Source organism: Rutidosis leptorrhynchoides, unplaced genomic scaffold, assembly GCF_046630445.1.
Source record: "Rutidosis leptorrhynchoides isolate AG116_Rl617_1_P2 unplaced genomic scaffold, CSIRO_AGI_Rlap_v1 contig345, whole genome shotgun sequence".
Classification (NCBI taxonomy): domain Eukaryota; kingdom Viridiplantae; phylum Streptophyta; class Magnoliopsida; order Asterales; family Asteraceae; genus Rutidosis; species Rutidosis leptorrhynchoides.
This window is the reverse complement of record NW_027266584.1, coordinates 61236-72118: the sequence shown is the minus strand read 5'-3', so window position 1 is coordinate 72118 and position 10883 is coordinate 61236. Positions and strand designations below refer to the sequence as shown.

Sequence of the window (10883 nt, the reverse complement as noted above, 5' to 3'; positions counted from 1 at the left end):
GAGCCACCTTTGACCGAATTTTAAATTTTTGGAATGAGACTTCATCACGGAATCACATTTTTTCTGTCCCATTTAGATACATGTTCTACATGCAGAGCCACCTTTAACCGGAATTTAAATTTCTGGAATGAATCTCGTCGTTCCGTAAATTCAATACACGGAATAAGATTAAGTTCTGTTAATCCAATTAATTTTCGTGATTAAGTTAATGGTCTCGAAAATAAAATTTTCAAAAACGTATACAAATATTTACCAAATCTAATTAACACCATAAAATATTTATGTTTAAGAAAAAAATACACATTCATAATTTTCTGGAAAATAGATAGTCATGTGATCATTTTTAAGTGACGTAATATGTTTTTATGTGTACCTTTGATATGTTTAAAATGAAAATTGAAGATGGAGAGTTAAAAAATCCCACTTGATTTTATGAGTTAATGGATCCCTCTTCATAAAAAATACAAGTATAATTGTTTTTAAAGAAATAATATTGAAGTCGGTAGAGATTGTTGAGTGAGTGTTGAATATCGTATTTTTAATGAAAGCATCTTAATCAATAGCCAGGATTTTAGTTAATTAATTCACAATTGCCCCATATAAACTTAGATGGAGAAACCGACATCAATGTGGAGATAGAGATGTCTAGTCAAGTTTTTGACTTAAGGGATATAAGCAGATATCCTTAAATAAAGTTTTAAAAAAAAGAAAAAATTCAGAGATACCATGATACACCAATTTACCAGCCAAACTTTCTCACAATTTTAAAATCAAAATAGAGATTGAGAAAAAGAAATTATATGACTTAAAAAAAAAAAAAAAAAAAATTGATATCTTACTTAAATCTTTGAAACCTTCTTATGAGAGACTGATTGGATACTTGAAATATTTTGATAGCAAGTTGATCATATAAGATAAAATTCATTCCTTCAAGTTCGTTCTTCTCTATTATAGTTGATTTTGTTTGGTTGTATGCTTATATTAAATCTCAATTGGAATTGGAAGAGAATGTTCTAAGTCTTGAATGTTAAATTAGACGTGAAAGATTATGTTATGACTCTTGAGATAACTTTACTGAAGGTTATAGTTAAGTAATAATTAATTTGCAAATAAAACTTTTAAAAGGAAGTTACTTATGTCTTAGAAATGTAGATTTTATAGTTAATAAAGAATTAACAGTGTAATAGAGTACCTATGGAGTTGATTGTGAAAATTTTATATTCTGAATAATTTTCAGACACTATAATGCTATGTTGACTAGTTATTGAAATAAGCGTTTCCATCTGAAAATGAACTCTATTTTCACGACTTTTTTGAAATCAAAAGCTTCTTCATCATCCAGGACCCGTGTCGTGTCGGCACCAAACTTAGCTCATTTTCAATTACTTAGGAAACTCGAGTGACAATTATGCAGAAAATGCTGAATGCCATTTATCCAAGAAATTAGCAGTCGCTTCCACCAAAAAAATATTGCCAAACACATTTTCACTGAAATTAATGGCAGCTTCCCTGCCCAAATTCAAGCTATATAAATTAAGGCTGTGTCGCATTGTCTCAATTAGAAGAGACTACAGACTGAAATCGAGAATCTTTCATCCATGCAGCTTCAAAACGAAACGGGCGACGACCACGAGCTCTTATTCTGCCACCCAATTGTAAGTGTATAGATACATAATCAGATCCAATCCTAGCTAGATTAGTCATTGGAGCTTCCGTAAATTACACGATCTAACCTCTCATAAACTCTAGGAGTTATGTTTTTGCACCAAGTAAATTTAGGACCCGAAAATCCCAAATCTAGAAAATTGCGACGATTTAAGTTATTCATAAATCTCTCACCTTATTATGGATAAATATATACTTTCGTCCCTCACGTTTCACCTGTAATACCTTTTTCATCCCTTATATTTTTTCGTTAGTGTAAAAAAGCTCATGTTTTTCGCTAGCAGCCAAACATACCCTTCAACCGTTAGCTTAACCTACGTGGCACTTATGTGGCATTCTGTAGCTTGGCGCCAACTTATGTCTAATCAGTTAAGAACTCATATAATTGTGACACGTGTCATTGCCACATCGCAAATTTTTGCCAAAAAAATGTGGAAAATTTTGATGACGTACAAAATTTTTTATGAGTCAGATGACACGTACCACAAATATATTGGTCCGTTAGCTTATAAGGTGACACGCATGTTAATCTTAGAGAAATATATTGTTCAGGTATGAAAACGTAAAAAATCATAAGTGACGTTTGAACACGGAAAATTTTGCATAGTTCAGGTAGGATATATGATGGTCTACCACAACGGTGTTATGAGTGTATAAAACATCTAGATTACAGGATCAATTATATTGACATATATAGAGGTAGTTCACGGTTGAAACTTCCAATTTCTAATACTAGGTAGCTAGTACGAATACGATTACTCGCGGTCGCGGAGTCAGGATTCGAAGCCAGTGGATTTATAAATATAAATTAAAAAAATTAAAAAATAAATTTAATTATATATAAAAATTTAATTGATAATAATCAGGGACGGAGCTACCTTATAACAGGTCCTGTAATTGTTGTGTTTACCTTTAAATGTTATATAATTGTACAAAGGTCCCTCCAAAAAATTAGTATTTGGCCCCAATTTAACATTAAACAGTACAAAAAACATGGCATAAATTATATAAACTCATATTTAGTCTTTATAATTTCATGCTTTTAACTTTTTTGTCCCTGTGTAATATTTTTCTGGCTCCGTCCCTGATAGTAACTTCACAATTGTCCACGACGTGGTGCCTTTTTTTTTGAAATCATTAAATAATCAGTTCATAACCTAAACTTTTGAAAATATCAGTTTCAATATAAGAAACTAAGCATTCATCCATTCATCTCCCATTCTATTTCACAATCGGTTTCTCACAATGTTCATTGTAGAAAATGTCCTCTCCACTGTTGTTGTAGCGACGGATAATATCATAATTTACGAGATTTCTTCCTAATTTTCTTTTCGAGATAGTTTGTCAGACGAGGTTGACATGGTCCTATTAGCAAATATGCTCGTTGTACTTTTTCTCGAATATCTGGAGGATATAATCCAATTTTTATGCATTTTTCTGGATCACTTGCTAATTCTAAATTTCTAAACGTACATAGTCAAAACTTAAAAGAAGATAGAATTTAAAAGAAACCATCATATATATCAACTACATCAAACTAATGATTAGTAATATAAGTACACAATTACACCTTGAAATCACTTTATGTTATAAAAAAAAATCAATATATATGAAACTATCAATAGCAATAAAAAAATCAAGAGAATTTTAATATTTTATAGCTTGTTTTGAAGATGCCATCTAATTTGAAGATGAAATCTAACACTTTCAATTTTGGAACAAAAGAAAAATTTTAAATTTTATTATTGGAAAAAAAAAATCGCAACTAAAAAAAAGAATCATGACTTGCGCGAATCATGATGTAGTGCTACTACCTACTATAATAAATAACATTAAATTTTTTTTTATTAAGTCTTAAAATTTATTCGATTTTATATTTACATTTTTATATTTAAAATTTTATGGATTCAATATATAAAAAATATTAATAGCTGTTTTGAAATTCTTTTAAAACTTAATAATATCATATGATATCATTATAATAACCTGGCCTCCGTCACTGATTACTCGTGATTTTGGGATATATATTGAAAAATGGCACTTACAGTGTCAACAAAATTCAATTATCAAGACCATGAAATTGGCATAAAAATTACAACGTAGATTAAAATTTTAAAAAATAATGCATGACAAGCAAAAAGACCAAACAACCATTTTAGTTCTCACATGGTTATTGTCTGCAAACATTCTCCTCGAAAATGGAAAAAAGGAAAAAAACAAAAAAACAAAAAACAAAATGATGGAGACTTAAGAACCGTGAAAACACAAAAATGAAAAACCCGGAAAAAAGATGAAAAACCAGCAATGGTCTGTATGCATCCCCCAAAATGCTATGTGAATGTGGAAGTAATAAGACGATCACCAAAGAAGGAATAATATATAATTGTCTAATTAATTAAAGTCCCTGTTCGACAAGGTAATCGCCCAACCTCTCAACGACCATGTTGCATTGCCCTGGAGTTACTGGCTCTTCATACACACCGAAAACTAGAGCTTGTCCCGTCTTCTTTATGGTTATCCCTCCGGATCCCTGTACTCACCCACAATTCTATTAGGCCAAAAAAAAAAAAAAAAACACTAAATGTTAAGATACAACGTATATATATTACTCCCTCCGTCTTCATATAAATCTCGTTTTTTTTTCTATAAGTTCATTGAAAGGTTTATGTATCTGGTCATTATTATGTCTAAATACATAAATCTAAAAAATTAAAAAAATATCTATTTTAAAGACACAGATATAAAAACGACATCTATTTTAAAGACAGAGATATAAAAACGATATCTATTTAAAGATAAAGATAGTATGATGTTATGAAGATTTTTATTTTTATTGTATAAGGAGGAACGATATCCGGATATTTGATTAAGAACACATACACTCGGACTTTAAAATCGAAAATTAATATTGGCGATTTTGGAGTTTGTTAATAATTGCAATTGTTACCTTCTTTCCTCGGATGACAGCTCCGGGCTCTCCTTGGATTACCATGTACTTAGCTCCTCCAATGTGTAAACCAGTTGGGGCAAGGGTCCCTGGCACATCAAAATCCTTCATGATGCCACTGATCTCATCAGGTTTTAACTGATCAGCAAAGCAACCATTTGGATTCAGTCATTTCCAATCATGGTCTAATTGATAGTAACTATGTATATCAAGGAAACTTTTGCCACCCTAAGAAAAAAGAGAGAAGTGACCTGAGGGAAGTTGGTGCTTTGAGCCCAGACGCTACCGTCATGTCCGACGATTGCCGAGGAGGCGAGATGCTGGCCGTTGCCATCGATGTCGCACATCAAATGCTCATCTACATATGTTTGCCACGACATGATTTTCTCCTTTTTGCAATCTTTGAATTCAATTCCAAAATGTGTATTGTAGTATGTAGGTATTTTTAATTCCTTCTTTTTTTGTTTATTAAAATGTGATCGATCGAGTGAAAGAGGAGCTAGCTGGTTTTTATTTGGAGAGTAAAATTATAAATTGAGAGAGAGCCTAGCGAGGAATGAGGGGAGCAATGTTTGAACGAATGAAATTCAATATTGCATCTCAGCCGTTTGCTACCATTCACGTCCGCCTATATTTCTGGAACCTTTTTCTTATTTTCGCCACTTACATGCCTCTCCTTTAATTTTAATTTTTTTTTTTAATAAAACCATAAATTTAATTGAGACATTTCTAACAACGTAAGAAAATAACGAGAAACAACATGAAAGTGGAATTTGAATAAAAATAAGCCATGTACCCGTTCTCTAATGGCGTAAAACTACCCACCTAGAGTGCATTTTAGGGTTAAATTTTAAAAGGTTAACTCATCCCCAAAATTATTTACTTCCAAGTGTCATAATTGTCTGCTTGTTAATTCTTTCACTCATCCAAATCAGTTCAGCTCACATCAAGAATAATATACCGGGAAATGTTGGAGCTCAATTAATTAGCAACTTCTTTTACAAAGTTTTCTCATCTGTCGCATATAAATCTATTACACATTGCAAAATAAAATATATATATATATATATATATAGAACACGTTTTGCCCTAATGTTTCTGTTAAGTAGCTTCCTAGTGCCAGAAGAAAGAAAACCAAGGGGCGAAATGTCTTTAGTCAGAAAGACGGTATGCTCTCCCACTGAAAGCCCCAGTATTTCTCTCAGGTCTCGCACCACGACTTGCGGTCTGAGGTGGCGCTCCGATTCGCCATCTTGCCAAAAGTTTATGTACCCATTTTGGAGTATGCATATATCTCTTCCCGGTTGCAAGAGGATGCAATACCGCCAAAAAGTAATAGATATGCCCAGCAATAATGCCCAGTAGATCTGGCATGATCGGTGAACCAAAGATTACATCCAAAGCTAGCATTGCCCAAGGCAGATAAAATGACTGCAAACAAGAAGAAAATTAACACTGTCTTATTTATAATACAAATGCATGGTAAAAACTTAATCAACAGGTTGTAGTATATAGAGGAAGCAGCATACCTTAAGAGACACAAGACCATATATGTTGACCTGTGCATTTGGAATTTCTCTACTCCAGACATAGAGGAGCATAAACACAAGAGATACCCCTAAGAAGTATGCATAAAAGAAGGGGATGGCTGATAACACCTGAATCGAAAGAAATTATAAGCTCAGTAAATCAATCCACTTTCAGCTAATGTCAGCCTACTCGCTTGAGCATCTTTCACAAGAAAATACTTCAAACCAGAAGATTACAGATATAACATTAAGAAAGATTGTTTCACGCACCAACATTATAACTGATCCAAAAATCATCATCCACAAAAAATCTGCTGTACGCCCTTGAAATGGTCCCTGCTCAAGTTGAACTCCATATCTTGCTCTGTAAAATAACTAAATGCTCAAGGATTTTCGAGATAATCACACCTATTTCTAGAAAAAGAGGCACAGACACAAACGAAAAACAAGCCATGATAATGCATTGGACTGCAAATTCAAGGGGAACTCATGCTTACATCATTAGAAGGCGAATTCCAAAATTGACAGAGAACTTCCCAAGAAAAAAGAAGTTTGTAAATAGCCTCCACACCTATGAGTGAATGAAGTTAGCAGAGTTTTTTTAAGAAAAATTAACAGAAAAAGAAAAAACATCTAAACATTGAAAATCCAGAAATCAACTTCTAAAGCATCAATCAGAAAGTGTATGCTTTATAGAGGTTTATCTAATAGTATGGTCAAGACTACTATTACCATATATAATTTGGCAAATGACTACAACATAATAACTGCAGGGATCATCGACTGACATGGCCAACAAAACCATTCACAAGTTTTGGACTTTTGAAATGATCAAGTCAATAATACGTTTATCCCCCAGTAAGAAGTTTCACTACCACGTTAGACATTGCAGCAACTTTCAGTCAGCAAATTACAAAAGCCCTTTGACTGAGGCTAAGATACAACAGATGAATTAAATACAAAATGGCTTCCATAACTTATGGAAACTCTACAAACTGCAACAGTATAAATATGATTTAAAGAGGTTCCCAACTTAAATGGTTGGCTTTCACATTTCAACAAATCAAAAGGACGAGCATGGTTGATTAGCCATGACGGAACGAAAGTTGAAGATACAGAAAAAATGAAGGTTTAAAAATGTTATGTTAGTATTATTTCCCAACACGACATCTATAAATTTGGTTACGTACCTGGAATTGAGAGAAAGCCAGTTTATGTATCAGTGCAATGTACAAAGGATTGAGCAACCCAATTTGAAAAGCTACAGTAGCCGCCAAGCAAGCAGTCCCATAAGCCTTGCTTATTGGTGGAAGAGCCTGATACCACCTGAAACGAAACAGTAAAGACCTCTAACAGTCAAAAAAAGTCACTGAAACACATTGAAATATTAGTGAGACCTACACCAACTGGAACATCAATTTACTATCACCAAAAAATAGTGGCCAAGAAGTCCGACTCTATAGTAGTTATATAAAAAAAACAGTAACTGAAAATCAAGCACTACAAAGTTCGTTACAGCAAAAAGATCAATCATTGGTTTACGATAAAAAATGCAGCACAATTTAATTTAGAGTTAAAAAACTAAAATTTTTATAGCCAATAGCGAGTACAACACGGATAATTAACTGTATTATCAGCAACAACTTCCTTTACATCTGCTGGGAAAGAAAAAAAGGTCAGCATACAAAACTATATTCCATGATCTAACAAATTCTCATATTCCCATTCAAAGGTATTAAAAGACCAATTGACTATTCACAAGATGAATTCGAGCAAATTACATTGAACCTGCTCGTAAACAGCACAATTACACACCAAATCGAAACAAAAAGCCACTGATAAAAAAATTAATAAGCACTGATCGAGTTCATAACCACAGAGATGAGGGTCAATAGTCAATACACAACAAAACCCAAACAATTTACAGCCACAGGACATGGAAATTGGATATGCCGCTTCATATGATTATTATAGATAATGAAACATAAGGTTAAAAGTCAAACAATTAACAAAGGAGGAGAGATATATTACTCAGCAGGCGATGACATTGTTGCACAGAGCTTCTCTATCCGAAACGAAGAAAACTCAACTCCGGCTTTGAGATCTGTTCGCTTTGTGTAGAGAGAGATGGATAGAAGAAACTAATTTGACACAGACGAAACAAATTCTAACTTTGCTGTTAAGTTTATTTGGTTTTACAAAGAATTTGTTTGTTCATACGAGTGGGACCCAAAAGTTTCTAGCTGCTTCTGTTTTCCTATTTGACATGGTTAGAGCTGTCAAGTTGGTCTGATGGATCCGGGTCAGTCTAAATCCATTTGAGTTTTTGGAAATAATGTTTGGTTTGAGTTGGAAAAATTTAAATGGGTTGAAAATTAAGATCTAAATTCATATATTTTTATCGCGGGTCAATAGGTTAAAAAAGTTAACAGATTATTTATTTTTTATATATTTTACTAGCTCATGCCTCATGCATATATATATCGATCAATTGTGGATATATAACACATCAATATGCGATTTTAATAAGTAATTTGAAGAGATGCAATAACATTCTCAAACGAAAATTACTTCAATATGACTTAATAAATTCATGATCATATCTAAGATCTTAACAATATATCCAACATAAAGTAAATGTAGCAAAAGCAACAAAAGATATAGTTCCACAACAAAACATGAAGAACTTGCAAAAATCGGAATAATATAAATCTAACATTAGATAGCATTAAACCCGACCTAAACTTCATAATTAAGATTTTTTATCGTCAATATCTATCACATTTGAAACTTAATCGATGCTAGAATTGAAAATTTGAATTTGAACTAGTTGAAGAGTAAGACTATTCATGTCCTCATCTTCATCTACCAATTAAAAAATAAATATTATTAAATAATCAATAATAATATTAAGATTTATTATTTAAAAGATGTCACTAATATATATATATTTAGGGTTGGTCTCTTTCAATATTTTAATTAATTAAATTTAAATAGGTCAACATATCACTTGATCGATCCAATAATTTGGGTCGATCCAACCTATTAAATAAATAGATTGGTTCGAGTTTGGGTCAAAAATTAAACGAGACAATTTTTTAAATTTGAGCCCGTTTATTATATGGGTTCACGGGTCAGACTTATAGATTTAGATTTATTTTGACACCTCTAGACATGGTTTCGGCTAACTTGGAACTAAGAACACGTATAAAATAAGCAAATTGGGCTGAATTTTATTTTCAAAAGCCCATCTATACCTACCATGGGATGGGTGCAGTGTAGACGTGTAGTAGTAAACATACCGTTTTTTCTCTATATAAGCTTGCGATATATTACAGTAAACTTTTTGTTATGGGCGATTAGAGAAGTTTAAACTTCTTAAAGGATAGAATTATAATTGTGGCACTTTTTTAATTATTGTTAGAACGCCATCAATACAAATTTCTTGAGAGTTTTTTATTTACAATTCTCTTTGTCGCATTGACGACAACTAAGTACAGAGAGAAAGAATTAAAAAATCCATCAACTAAGAAATCGATATATTTTAAAGCATAAATACTCGATAGGATTTTGTTTTTATATTTTTTATATAATAAATTAAATATGTTCAACCATAAAAAGAGGTAAAGATAAATAAATAATAATAGGACAGAGAATATGGGGACCAATAAAAGAGGAGGGATGAGAGTTTCTTGTATAAAAAACTCATTTGAAAATAAGAAATTCCGTCAATACACAATAAAGTTTCTTGTTGGCTTATGTGTCACTTAAGAAACTTGCAAGAAAATTGCATTGAAGATGGTCTTAACTACTACTACCTATCTATCACAATACATGAAGTTTTATCCTTGAATTTTTGTATCAAAATACAAGACAATTTTTATATTTTCACTTATTTTTTTATATTCTACCTCCCATATCAAAACACCAACCCTAAACCTATTTTTTACATATCAACCTCACAACCACCAAAAACACACCACCACCAACCACCATTGACCACCACTAGCAACCTTCGTTGACCGGCGTTGACGGGCCGTTGACCGGCCACTGCCACCACCAGCCCCTACCATTATTATATTTTATATATTTTATGTAGTTATTGTTTAAATATATTGTAATTATTTATGTTTATTTTAGTAAAAAATACACTCTTTTTATTTTTTTTATAAAAAAACCCAAAACAACATGCATTATACGAATTGAGTAATTAAGGATGTACTAATATCTTAGAAGATCAAGTTTGGATGTATTAAATTTTGCTATCATAAATTTTGGACCCCTTACTAAAAACTGTACGACAGCGTCGCTGATCACCACCACCATCATTGACCAGCATTGACTTATCATTAACAAAGAATGGAATGGTGTTGACCGGCATTGAAAGATCGTAGACCGATAGTTATATGTCTTTGAAATATTAATCAGGAGCTGACCGTCGTTGACCTCCGTTAACCATCGGCCAATGCCCACCACCTATCCCCTAACTTCATTCTAACACAAGTAAGGAGCCCGCGGAACAACGCGTGGAGGGTCCCCCATTAGTTAAATTTGTTTACCTGGAGATCGTGTGTGTGTATATATATATTTCTCCATGTGTTACTTTGTTTTCGTAGAGACGTGTTTGGCCATGACGCGAGAATGATGGTTGGATCTGATGTGTAATTATGTCGCGTTATTTATTAAGGGTGGTAGTTTTAATTTTAAAATAAGTGGACCATTATTTAAGAAACTTGAAACTT

The 10883-nt window shown here is 32.5% G+C and overlaps 2 protein-coding genes across 2 annotated transcripts; both read right to left on the bottom strand.

Annotated features, from left to right (window-relative positions):
* Positions 1-4060: 4060 nt before the first annotated feature.
* Positions 4061-5001, bottom strand: LOC139883054 (profilin-3). The gene is made up of 3 exons (XM_071867283.1): positions 4864-5001; positions 4613-4750; positions 4061-4195 (listed from the first exon to the last, which is right to left on the bottom strand). Exons 1-3 carry the CDS (start codon positions 4990-4992, stop codon positions 4061-4063), a joined length of 402 nt encoding a protein of 133 aa, XP_071723384.1. The 5' UTR covers positions 4993-5001.
* Positions 5002-5764: 763 nt separating this feature from the next.
* On the bottom strand, positions 5765-8189 carry LOC139883056 (derlin-1-like). Its single transcript, XM_071867285.1, has 6 exons — positions 8173-8189; positions 7332-7467; positions 6639-6712; positions 6412-6505; positions 6142-6270; positions 5765-6043 (listed from the first exon to the last, which is right to left on the bottom strand). The coding sequence occupies exons 1-6, from the start codon at positions 8187-8189 to the stop codon at positions 5765-5767; spliced, it is 729 nt and encodes a 242-aa protein (XP_071723386.1).
* Positions 8190-10883: the final 2694 nt, after the last annotated feature.

Excerpts from the sequence above, each read along its gene's own strand:
- LOC139883054 (XM_071867283.1), bottom strand. The coding sequence starts at position 4,992 with ATGTCGTGGCAAACATATGTAGATGAGCATTTGATGTGCGACATCGAT. Across the intron at positions 4,751-4,863 it reads AAAGCACCAACTTCCCTCAG|TTAAAACCTGATGAGATCAG; the intron begins GTCACTTCTCTC and ends TTTGCTGATCAG. Across the intron at positions 4,196-4,612 it reads CTGTCATCCGAGGAAAGAAG|GGATCCGGAGGGATAACCAT; the intron begins GTAACAATTGCA and ends GGGTGAGTACAG.
- LOC139883056 (XM_071867285.1), bottom strand. Across the intron at positions 6,506-6,638 it reads GGAATTCGCCTTCTAATGAT|AGCAAGATATGGAGTTCAAC; the intron begins GTAAGCATGAGT and ends GTTATTTTACAG. Across the intron at positions 6,044-6,141 it reads ATGGTCTTGTGTCTCTTAAG|TCATTTTATCTGCCTTGGGC; the intron begins GTATGCTGCTTC and ends TCTTGTTTGCAG.